Source organism: Neopelma chrysocephalum, unplaced genomic scaffold (assembly GCF_003984885.1).
Source record: "Neopelma chrysocephalum unplaced genomic scaffold, ASM398488v2 Primary Assembly neopelma1_23, whole genome shotgun sequence".
NCBI classification, from domain to species: domain Eukaryota; kingdom Metazoa; phylum Chordata; class Aves; order Passeriformes; family Pipridae; genus Neopelma; species Neopelma chrysocephalum.
Genome location: NW_020897691.1, coordinates 3,774,143 through 3,787,072, shown reverse-complemented (window position 1 = coordinate 3,787,072; position 12,930 = coordinate 3,774,143). Strand labels below are relative to the sequence as shown.

General features: G+C 37.4%; 1 protein-coding gene across 10 annotated transcripts in view; it reads left to right on the top strand.

Moving 5' to 3' along the window:
• RYR2 (ryanodine receptor 2) overlaps nt 1-12,930 on the top strand; it is a 394,099-nt gene that overhangs the window by 202,923 nt on the left and 178,246 nt on the right. For all 10 annotated transcript variants that reach the window (XR_003534458.1, XM_027684666.1, XM_027684677.1 and 7 more), the window contains 3 exons: nt 470-653; nt 1,303-1,438; nt 9,249-9,344. Coding sequence is in view for 9 of the 10 variants with exons in the window: in XM_027684666.1 (XP_027540467.1) it covers nt 470-653; nt 1,303-1,438; nt 9,249-9,344 (416 nt within the window). In the remaining variant the exon portion in view is untranslated. The remainder of the gene's footprint in view (nt 1-469; nt 654-1,302; nt 1,439-9,248; nt 9,345-12,930) is intronic.

The window sequence follows — 12,930 nt, the reverse complement described above, 5'->3', positions numbered from 1 at the left end:
GCGGAAGTGCTGAATCTTCCGCACTGAAGAAGGCTTAAGAACAGGTTAGAGATGTGTTTGAGAGCCTCCACGGGCTATCTGGACCTTCTTCGGCACCACAGAACTGGTTTCTTTAACTTCTGTCCATTCCAGCTTCATGATGCTTCGTACAGATTTACAGTAACTTCTCTTTATTTTTCCTCTGCCTCTGAAACTACTACATGTGTAGGTAAAATATTGATGTGTTTTCTGGATTTCAAAAAAATGTAAGAGAAACAGCATTTTTGATGCTTTTAGGTTATGTTTGGGAAGAGAGGGGTAGATTATTATGTAGAGAATAGGCAGACATATATAATTTTTGAGGAGTTACTTGGCTGTCAGAAAATGATTCAGGCTTTGGCATCTAAACAAACTTAGCTTTTAAATAAATAAAGAGTTTGAATGATAAATTAATTTTTCAATATTCAGGAGACTTTGCATCTTTTTATAGGGGCCTTGATGCTCTCAGCAAAAAAGTAAAGTCTTCCACTGTCGATTTGCCTATTGAGTCAGTCAGTCTGAGCCTTCAGGACTTGATTGGCTACTTTCACCCCCCTGATGAACATTTGGAGCATGAAAACAAACAAAACAGGCTCCGAGCACTGAAGAACCGCCAGAACCTCTTCCAAGAAGAGGTAGTTCTTTCAGTTTTACTCTTGATTTTCCACCATGTTGTCTGCAAGTATTCTTTCACAACATCTGTAGTGCTGCTATCTAATGTGGAGTATGATTGCATTGTTTGGGGTTTTTTTATCCTATAAGACTCAAAATATTTGCTACATTTATAATCTCTCTAGATGTGTTGATTTTCCTGTTTATTTAAAGAAATTCATTTAAGGCCTTACTTCCTTTTTCTTTTTTAAAAAACTTAAATATTAGTGCTCTGAATTCTAACCATAATTTTCTTCTTATGTGTGAATTAGTTTCTTTTGTTATAGTTTAATCTCTTGATGCAGAAGGATGTTTTGGTTTAATAAGCATGCTTTAAGTATCTTGTTTAATATTGTCTGTTATTTCTTTGGCAGTGATAGTTGCCTATAATTTTTCAGATGCCTAAATGCCTTCCAGGACAGAAAACTGTCTAAAATTATACCTTTTGTGTTTTAATTTGACCATACTAAATGGTAGGTTTTTATTATCACAGTCAAGGAAAATTTTCCATAAGGATTACTTGTTTCACTTCACGTATATATTCTTGTGTTTTGCATATCCTATCCTTCATGTTGTGTTTTCTTAGATTTCTGAAAACTTTTTTGTTTGCACCTAAAAAATACTTTTTTTTAGGGTATGATCAACCTTGTTCTTGAATGTATTGATCGCTTGAATGTATACAGCAGTGCAGCTCATTTTGCAGATGTAGCTGGGAAGGAAGCTGGAGAAGCATGGAAATCTATTCTGAATTCTTTGTATGAATTACTAGGTAAGACATAGTATGCATTATTGTTTTAGGTCAAAGCAATAAAGAATAAAGAAACACACACCTGTTTTATTATAGAAGAATTTCCCCCGTGTAGAACTTTATGATACAAAATAAACAAAATTTTTGCATTTTTAGGTCTTTGCATGTGCTTAAGAATAACATACACTGAAAACACTCATATATTGTAAATTTTATGATAATATTTATAATGAAAAATAGTAAGTTTCTGACTTAAATGATTGCTAGTTCATATCATCATATTGCTTCTGTATCTTGTATAGGATCCAAAAATGTGTGAACAAAATATATGTAAATACATCTTTCTTATGTTAAGGAGACATGACTGTGGTCAGGTTTGTAGAAGTCTATGATTTTTCACACGTCTGCCTGCAGAACTGCAGCGTATATCTAAAGCTTCTATAACCAAGAACTCTCTTATTAGTCAGCAATGACCAGTGACTCCAGCATTATACTAGTATACGGTATGCCATGGAAAGATATACTCATGTCAAATCTAGTCATTAAGTTCTTGTCCACCTGCAGTCACTGAAAATCTCACAATACCTCCTCCAGTTTTATTTGCATACATTACTTATGTTCAGTTATGAATCATTATATAGGGTTATTAATCCCCTATAATAGCTGCCTGCATATTCACCCCTGCTGAGTTCCTAATTGTCTACAAAAGGAAATGCCAAAGAGACTGTTTTGTCTGTTCTTTTCTCCTCTGTCAGTAGGTTTTCTTGTTGCCATAACTAAGCCTAAACATTAATAGTAACATTGACCTTAAGTGACTGAGGACAGTAATGTGTCCGTGTCGTTAAGCAGTCCTTTGTGCAGGCTGCATACCTGTCCCTATTCTGCTTTCTTTCTGTAACACACTAGCTCTGATGTGTGGGCCTGTTTGCCTTTAAACTTGCATATGTCTTGTCAAAAGCTCGAGTTTGGACAAAGACCTCTTGCAGGATTATTATCTTACTTTCTAATAAAACCTAAAGCATTTTGTGTATAATTTATACTAAATCTCACTCCTGAAAAAATTATTATTGAAAAGGTATACAAGTAATGTTACTTTTTTGCATAAATTCCATTTAAAACTCCATAACTGAATATATAGTTTGTAAAATGAAGTGAATCAAGTAGTTAGGAAGTGCCCAGGTGAATGTAGTGTGGATATTACTCATTGGCTTTTTTGTAGGTATGCATTGTGAAACGTGATCACATACTAGTTTTTCTAAAGGGCCCATTCCTTATTTAGGCCTCATTTATTTCTAGGACTTAAAATACTTAGTGCATACTCTGTGCTGAACCTAATTTATTGTGAGCCTTTTAATTCATGTTTGGAAAACAAAGCTATTATCTTGAGGTTCTTTTATGCCATTTATGATTAGTAATCTCAATAATTAAAATTATTAGTAAGTAATAAGGCAAATCAAAGGTATTATCTCTCATTCAGTCAGAGGAACAGATGCAGAGAGAAATTTAGGTAAAAAGACTTTACCAATGCTACTTCCCAAATTAAGAGCTGTGGGATCTGACCTTTTTTTTCAGAATATTGAGAAGTATTTCATGTGTGCAAGGCATACTGAAAACTTGCATTCCTCCAAATTCAGAGGCACAGTAAATGAAATTTTAATTGCATGCCTCACTTCACATAAATTCTTCTTACTACCCTACAGCAAAGTGAGACAACAGAGGCAGGAGTTCTGTATATAACACTTCACAAAGCTTTTCCATAATGGAAGTAGTTTTATCATCTTGTGTTCTTGCAAAAGAAAATAATCTTAGGGGGAAAAAAAGGATATCCAGTATATGATGCATAGCCCTTCATAAAAGAAACAAGGTGCTTCTGATCCACTGCCTTTACTGTTGGAGTAAATAGAAGTTGACAGAGTAAATGGCACTGAGACAACCAGAAGCCTTTTCCTATGATTTCTCAGAGTAAAGAAAGAGCTAGCTGAACAGTGACTGCTGTCCGCTAACCACAGGCTGTTGGAGTAGAAGGTGGTTCCTGTAACTGTGATTCTAGGTGAGAAGTTGCTGAGATCTACCACCTCTATATTGTTGAAGATTGCAGCATAATGCAGCACAGGCTGCAAGGGTGACCAAAAAACCACTTCCTAACATTGGATTGGTAGATTTTATAAACATCATATGGTAATTTTTATGTTTTTAGTTTTGGTTTTCATGGTCTTTATAGTTTGCAAGATAAATACACCCTTTATACACCTCTCTCCAGTTGTGTAACTTGCAGCATAGTGAAAAGTCAGTGAAGTCAGCATGTAAGTCAAAAGTGGGACTGAAACTTGACATACATCAGACTGCTTTGGTTTCAGATTAGAGTAATTTGTAATAATGGTACACTGTTGTCCTTTGTACTATAATTTTATATGAAGAACCTTTTCAGAGGTAGATGGGAGTTTTTGCCATTGGATTTATGATGCTTGATGATTGAGAGATTTTATGACTTGACAACATGAATTGTATTGTAGGTTCTTGAGAGGAGTATCCAGATCCTTTCCCTCCGTTTTTTTTTCTCATGTCTTATGTTTTAAAAGGCACTATAGGCCTTTCTAACGTTTGTTTGCATGTTACAGTTCCATTATCTTTGCCAATTTCTTATCTTCATTCAGAACTCTGGTATCTTCTATAGAAAATGTTTCTTGCTGTTTTCCCTGTATTTCAACAAAACAAAATAGAATCACAGAATGTGTAAGGTTGGAAGGGACCTCTGGTGGGGTCATCTGGTATAGCGTCCATACTCAGGCATGGTCTTCCTATAACATATTGCACAGGATTGAGTACAGACAGATTTTGAATATCTCCAGGGAGGGAGACATTACAACCTCCCTGGACAATCTGTTGTTCCGGTGCACAGTCACCAACACAGTAAAGAAGTTCTTCCTCATGTTTAGGTGGAACTTCCTGTGCATCAGTTTCTGCCTGTTGCTTCTCATCTTGTTGCTTGGCACCAACAAGAAGAGCCTGTCTCCATCCTCTTGACACTTCAAATACTTGTATACATTGATTAGGCCCCCTCTCAGTCTTCTCTTCTCCAGGCTAAATAGGCCCAACTGTCTCAGTCTTTTCTCATAAGAGAGATGCTCCAGTCCCGTAATGATCTTTGCAGCCCTCCACTGGACTCTCTCCAGGAGCATCTAATGCACCCCAGGATACCACAGGCCTTCTTGGCCACCAGGGCACACTGCTGGCTCATGGACAGCTTGTTGTCCACCAGGACCTCCAGGTCCTTCTCTGCAGAGCTGCTTTCCAGCAGGTCAGCCCCCAGACTGTACTTATTCAGTGGGTTATTCCTCCCCAGGTGAAGAACCCTGCTTTTGCCCTTGTTGACCTTCAGACAGTTCTGCTCTGCCTAATTCTCCAACCTGTCGAGGTCCTGCTGAAGGGCTGAACAGCCCTCTGGGATATTTACCCACTCCTCCCAACTTTGTGCCATCAGCGAACTTGCTAAGGAGGCATCTGCCCCTCCATCCAAGTCACTGATGAACAAGGTAAACAACTCTGGGCCCAGTATTGAACTATGTGGGACACCACTAGTGACAGGAATTCAACTAGACCCTCTGCCACTGATTACAATCCCCTGGGATCTGCCATTCAGGCAGTTCTCAATCGACCTCACTGTCCACTCATCCAGTCCACACTTCCTGAGTTTGCCCATGAGGATTTTTTGAGAGACAGTCTCAAAAGCCTTGCTGAAGTCAAGGTAGACAATATCCAATGCTTTCCCCCCATCCATCCAGGTGATTGTTTTATTGGAGAAGGCAATCAAGTTGGTCAGGCATGGTTTACCTTTAGTAAATCCATGCTGACTACTCTTGATCACTGTCTTGTCAAGCATGTGGATAGACATGGCCTTCAGAATGAAATACTCCATTACCTTTCCAAGGATTGAGGTGAGGCTGAGTGACTGGTAGTTTCCTGTGTCCTCCTTCTTGCTCTTTTTGAAGATCAAGATGATGTTTGCTTTCTTCCAGTCCTCAGGCACCTCTCCTGATCACCATGACCTTTCAAAGATGATTGTGAGCAGCCTTGCTATGGTGTCCACCAGCTCCTTCAGCACTCGTGGATGCATCATGTCAGGGTGCATATACTTGTGGATGTTAATTTTTCCTAGGTGTTCTCTGAGCCAATCCTCCTTAATCAAAGGAAAGTTCCTTCCACCATTCCTTTTCCCTGGTCTCCTGGGTCACATTCCTGAGACTTGGTCTTGTTAGTGAAGACCAGTGCAAAGAAGACATTTAGTAACTGCCTTCTCTGCATCCTTTGTCACAAGGGTCCCCGCTCCATTTAGTAGGCCCACATCTTCTCTGGTTTTCCTTTTGTTATTAATGTATCAGAAAAAAACTCTTCTTGCTGTCCTTGAATTCCCTGTTCAGATTTAATTCCAGGTCCCTGAAGAGGCTAAAGTTAGCTCTCTTGAAGTCCGTGGTTGCAATCTCACTTGCTGCCCTGCTTCCTCCATGTAAGATCCTGAACTCCATGATCTCATGGTCACTGTAGCCAAGCCTGTCCCAACCTTCACGTCTCTTAACACGGCCTTCCCTGTTTGTTAGTATGAGGTTAAGCAGCAACTCTTTCTTGTGGGATCCTCCACCACCTGTGGCAGGAAGTTGCTGTCAGTGCTTTCCAGGAACCTGGATTGTTTATGTCTTGCTGTGTTGTTCCCGATGTCAGGGTGGTTAAAGTCCTCCACAAGAACTGGGACGTGTGACAGTGAGGCTAATTTCAAGCTGTCTGTAGAAGGCCTCATACTCATGTAGCTTTGTCTGTCTCCATGCTTGCAAGCAACCAGATTGTTCAGTCTGAATTCTTTGAAGTTAACTCAACCATTGGCAGGAAGAAAGGGTTAAAATTTGTAAAAGATGCATGACACTGAACTAAGTTTTCACAGTGAAAATTATATTGAATCTTATTGCAAGCTTCTCCACACAACTAGTACTACTGTTATGTTTTCTCTCCCTCTGTTTCTCTCTTTTCTCACTCTAATACCTGTATGAATGCTTGAAAATGTGGTATTACGTAATGTGATTTTGAAGGATAACTTGTACAACCCTAAAATAAAAAGATCATTTAGAAGGAACATTGGTAAAAATTTTACATCTTAATCTATCTTTAAACTCATACGCCCATTAAGTAATGTGAACTTGCTTTAGGCTTTTTTCTTTTTTTTTTTTTAAGGGTGATTATTTTGTCTATACTAATGGTAGTTATATGCTTTATTAAGAATCAGTCAGAGAAGTTATGGCAGGAATTATAAACATTTTAAATTATCCAGACTAGGGCTAGAGAGTTAATATCTCCATGAAATCAACTGATGGCCTTTTAGAGTGTAGGTGATAGAGTGTAAAATTCTGTGGTTGGGTTATTCATGGATGTAGGGGTAGTTGAATTTTTTGTTACAGTTTAGTTATCTCTTGTTGCATTTAAGCACAGAGCAGACTGGAGGAGGTAATGGCTTGATGTCTGAATCATTTCTTGAAGACTGAAATTTCCAATTGGCAAGGCTAGAAAACTCCTACTGAAAGAATCTGCATGTCTTGTACCTAGTGTTGTTTCCATGGACTTGTAGTGAGAATATTGCACAAGCTTTGGAGACTTCCTGGTCTCCATGTCTCTCCTGCCCTCTGATGTTACTTCACCAACTGCATTATCTTCTGGCAGCTAATGCTGGGAAAGCCTGGCTTTGATCTGGCTATAATGAATTTGTACATTGCTCTGTTCTGAATAATACTGGAGCCGTACAGTAATTACATGCATGACAAATGGATATTTCTTTCTCAGTCTTGCTTGAGCAAACAGTACTTTGTTTTCTGAGTCTGCACACAAATAAAAGTAGACTGTGATGCCAGAATTCATGGCTTTTGTCATGTCACTGACTTTGTGTTATATTTCACTGTGATGAGAATGGAGGCATTTACTGACTTTGAGTTGACTGGATACTATGACATGGAAAAATCATATAATCTTAGAATGGTTTGGGTCACAAGGGACCTTTAAAGATCATCTAGTCCAGCCATCCTCATTGCAAAAAGTTCCTTCCTTATATTCAATATAAATCTACAGTCTTTCAATTTGAAATGATCGACATGTATCCACTAGGGCATCTGTGCTTTATCACTAACACCTGCATTCATCATGAACTTGTACTTAATCCTTTTGTGTCACAGAGTGCAGGATTATATGCAACAGTGTGACTTTAATGTCTGACTGGTTTTTATTTCTTTAAAACTGAATACTAGTCTTGTTCAGAGTAGTAGACAATAAGAAAAGCAACTGTCTGATGTTATTTTTTGTTTTCCATTTTAAGAGTCTGTGTGCCTCAATGCACAGCTTCAACCAGTGAATACTAACCTTTCACAAACTTCTGCTGAGCTGCATTTATGAAGCCTCTTGTGTCTTATTACTGCTAATGAAGTTAAATTTAGTGATGTTGTGTTAAGCCTTGAACTATTACTGCCTTCATTTTATGTTCATACCTGAGGGACAGTGAAATTGTGTGGCTTACCTATAACCAATAAAAAACACTTATAGAAACAGGTTTTCCTTCATTCTAATCTGTGTGTTTTAACAAGATGCTCCCCCTTTCCAATAACTGTGATCATGGTAATTAACAGTGTAAGATTTCAGGGTACAGATTTTTTTAATTATATAATACAGCAAGAGAAAGGTTTTTGTTTGTTTGTTTTGCTGTTAAGGTTTGTTTTCCCGAGTGTCTTTTTTTTTTTTGCTATGAAGCAATTGGATTTTGATGTCTTTTCTCATGATATAGAACTGTCAGTGCAGTGACGTGTTTGCAATTCCTCTTTGCAGATAGTTTCATATTTATTGTCCTAAGTCTCTAAGTTTAACCTTTTATAAATAAAGCAGAATAAAAACACTGTTGCAATATAATATAGTGAATTTGTGCAGCAACAAAACAGATTTTAAGAGGCCATTGCCTCTTAGCAACAGTCTCTGCTACTGAAATAACCATGGAAATTTCAGTTTGAAATAATTTGTTGTCAGAATTGGAAAAAAAATCTTAAGAAAAGCAGTATGCACTCTTCCACACACCAGACAGAAATGTTGGTGCCTCAAACCTTTTTGGAGTAGAACAGATGCTTCTCTGAGAGCTTGTGTGTATGCACATAGCTGCATATAATCCAGGACAGGGCTGGCTTGTGGATGCCTGCAGTGGTCAGTGAGATTTCAGTTCAGTTATACCCACCAAATCATGGGGCATGCATTAAGTCTCTGTCTATCTTCAGCTTAAAGCATGAGGGTGAAGCAGATTCAAAACAGTTACTTCCTCCCTACAACCCTGTCAAAAGTATGGCAAAGTTCATGGACATCTATCTTGTGTTAATTCCTATTATTCTTGTACTAAAGTATCAACGGAAAATAATTAACATTCATCACCTGTGTTGTTGGCTCTACACTTTGCTTTTCCAATGTTTTCTGTCATTACAAGACTACTGTTTTACAGAAACTTGCTTCTACAGTAGCAGCTGACTTCTGTGGTGTCAGTACTGGCTACTTCACGTAGAGCATTTTGCAGGGATTATTGAGATGATTGTAAAGCCAAAATAATTCAAATTCCTGAAAGGTCAATTTGATGTCAAAGGTATTTCTTATGCTTAATTCTAACTATCCACTTACGTTATTTAAATTTAAATCAGGAACATCAATAATTAAAGATTATGAATCTGTCTTACTGGGTCCTTCCTGGCAAGACAAGACAGGGATTACTTAAATTTAAATGGGTTCATAACTGTAATTTTTTTTTCTTCTCTCTCTCTTTTTCCAATAGCGGCTCTGATTCGAGGAAATCGTAAAAACTGTGCTCAATTTTCTGGGTCTCTTGATTGGTTGATCAGCAGATTAGAAAGACTGGAAGCCTCTTCGGGTATGTTTTTTAGTATTTTAACTTCCCTATTTGACCAGTTCTAAATTCTTTAAAATTGGTGATATACTTTTTCAGCCTAATTATAATGAAGTTCTTCTTATGAGAGAATAAATTATATTAATAAAGGGTGATTTATATTTGTAATATTTTTTACGTATTGATTTCAGTTGTAGTTTTACTTAAAGTTCTGACAGTCTTGCCTTTTCCTTGACCAATTGGTTGTAGTGTTGTCTTAATGCAGGCAAAAAAAAGCATTTGACAAAATAGCTGTTCTACAGTTTAAATCATATTAAATTGCTTTCTCTCTAATTGTAGAGAAGTCTGCATGTTTTTCAGGATTAGTATAAAATTAAATATAACAATAGCTGTATGGAATGGATATAATTTGTTGTTTCTTGAAGGACTGTAGTGGTAATGTAGGGAAGTTCACGTATTCTACTTGAATACGTGTAATAATAGATGGGTCTTCACAAAATACCTGTATGTTTCCAAGTAACAGTGTTACCTGTGTAATACATATACAGTCCCTTTTTAATCACCTCTCTTGCTCCTGAGCTCTGAATTTCTATTAAAAGTTAACAAGAAATGTTTTTCAGTTGCAGTTGAGACTGTTTTGCTTTATGTATAATATTTTTTACTATTTTTTTTAAGATGGCATTTTGAAAGTCTTTCAAGTCTTATTTCCTCTAGTTATGATACAGTAAGTTCAAAAGGTAGGAAGGTTTGTAGACGGACCAGTGGCAAGATAGTTAAAATAACAGTGCAACACACCTCTCTGGTTGCATATTTGTAATTTATTCCCATCATTGTCTTGGTTTAGTGTCATGTGTTGTTCCATGAACTGGAAGGAACATAATGATTGACTACAGAGTTGTCCTCAGGGATTGAAATTGCATTCCCCATCCTGTTCCCATTCCTGAATCATACTTCTTCCACAGATAGTTGTGTACTTTAGAGTCTGAATTACTAAGGGAGGGATGCCAGGAGGGGAATATGTCCCCCATTGCAAAAGTTCTTTGTTTTATATTAGACTGGTAAACATTTAAAAAGAAACGTCAAAGGCACAACATTGTTGTTCTCATCAGCCTTTTACTATGGCATTAACAGATGAGAAATATCCTACTATTGCTGAGGATTCTAAGTAAAAATAGGAATTGTCCCAGTGCAGATGACCATTTGTCATATATCAACAAATTTCTTACCTCAGTGTAGTATTCAGTGGATCAGTAGCAGCTGTGAGAACAGATGTGTTCTGTAGTAAACAAGGTGTTTCTGTTCCACTCAGCTTTGTCATTAAACATTCATGGGCATTTTGTTTATTTGCCATAAATCTGTTCCTGAAATGAACTGACCAACAGCATGGGAAAATATTGTCGAATGTCAGTGGCAGGAGTGTTTTCCCTCTCCAAGCCAAGGGTGAACTGGCATGGCATTCACTAGTTGATTGGCAAATTCTGCATTGGGTGATTTCAGTTGTGAAGAGCAGTTACACACTGATTCTTCACCTCTAGGAGGTTTTTTCTATTGTCAACTCTTGGAGCAAGAAGAGAGTTTAGAAGTCAGTTGTTCTTCTCTTGGGGTGGAGAGTAGTGTAGAGACTTTGAAGAATTTGCCCATGTGAGCCCCTTCGGTCAACAATGTTTCCTAGAAGCACTTTTGCAGATTTTTTTTCAGATTTTGGCTGCAGAACTACGGCCTTAGGGTGGTGGATCTATTCTATTACAAGATTAGTTCCTACTTCTGGCATGCCGCTGATCTGTTTCAGCCTGGTATGTTTATGCTGTAAACCCTTGAGCTGCTCAGGAGATGAGGCAACAGAAACATAGGAGGCTTTGCCTGTATCACTACTTTAGTTCTCAACTGGTGACACAGACAGCTGGCTGCTCATAGCACCGGTGTCCTAACCAAACAGATGTAACCGAACATTCATGTGGGTTTACATTATTGTTAGGGAAACCTGCTCTGCAGATGCTGTGATCTTCGTGCTTTAATGAGAATTTGAGTAACAAAGAATTTAAACTTAAATAAAAGCCTTTAAAAACTGTCAAAATCACAAGCAAGATCCTTTTTCCACTATGGTGTGAGAGCATTCATCTAATGAGAATGGTCTCAAAATTATGTGGTTGCATAGGACTTGCTTGCAACATGCTTAATTTCAATGTATGTCCCAAGTTCTTCATGGTGATTATTTCCTAAGAGACCTAATTTTACATCTGAAACTCTCAGAAATAATGCAGAACTTTGTGCTCAACTTTTGGAGGTTCAAGATGAAATATCTTATGACAGCTCTAAAAATGCTGTGGCACATGGTTTCTGTGTGCATGTATGTATTTTTAAATATTAATCTCAAAGTAAAAAAAATTTGAAAATTTAAACTTAATTGTTTATGATGCTGTAGTAAGGTATGAGATGCATTCTGTAAACTGCAGAGTAATCTGACACTGTAGTCTCACTGTGTAACGAACCTCCTGGCATGCTGCAAAAACTCTGAAGGTACTAATATTTGCAATGCTCATTTGTTCTGAGTTTTCTTCTAGGAACTAGGCCACTTGAGCTCCTTTCCCGTATGTTCTGGTAATGTAACTCCACGTTGCCTCCAGAACTGGTTTTATAATAAACATTTTTCTGGTTTTGATGGAGTCAGTTATAAAAGATACTAACTAGGCTGTACTTTAGTTATCTCAAGAGGCACAGTAGATTTAGATTTTAGCATATACATGTAATTTTGTGATTTTATGTGGGATGTTTGCTTGACAGATTTTAAGCTTTAGTTGGCTTGACCAAGATGAAGATATTCACTGTTTTAATTTACAGTGGTAGGTCTACAATAGGGAGAAATACTGGCTTATATTACACTTCTAAAATAAGAATACTTAGATGTGTATATTAACTTAAAATAATTAATATTTTTCTAAGGTAGAGTGTTTATGAGGAAGAAACACCACGTTCTGTTAGTCACACCAAAATTAAGCTCACCTTCAACATGGAAATTGTCAGCTACATCTCCTGCAGATGTTTTCTTGAATGTGTTGTGACAAAGATTTGGTGCTATAAACTAATATCAATAAAATTCCTGTTTTCACTTTTTCTTGTCCTTGAGCTAAAAATGTTATGAAAACAGAACAAAGGCTTTAAATATATAAATAGCAACTGTGAGTTGATTTTACAAGTTAGCTCAGAAATTGATTCACTTCTTGAGTTTCACTGAAGCAAAAAAAAGAAAATTATGTTCTATCCAAGTATAAATGTGTCCAAGAGTAAACCACATTAGAAGTGGGTGAATAATGCAATGCAAATGCTTCAGCTGTCTCTTCAATGCATAAATTAAAATTAGATTAGTCTTTCACTCTGAAATATATTCCAGATGGTATTAACTAGCCCTACTAAAGTTTTAAAGGCATTAAAACTTAGGTAAAAAACCCCAATAGAATACGGCAAGTTAGTAATCTAATGTTGAGGAATACATTCAGTGCAGGTAGCTTGATTTGTAAGCTGCAGTGTGAGCTGCAGGTTGATCTCTAGGGGGGGCAGGAGCCCGAACCCCAGGCAAGAGGCTGCTAACTGCCGACCCTTTGCCAAACAAAGG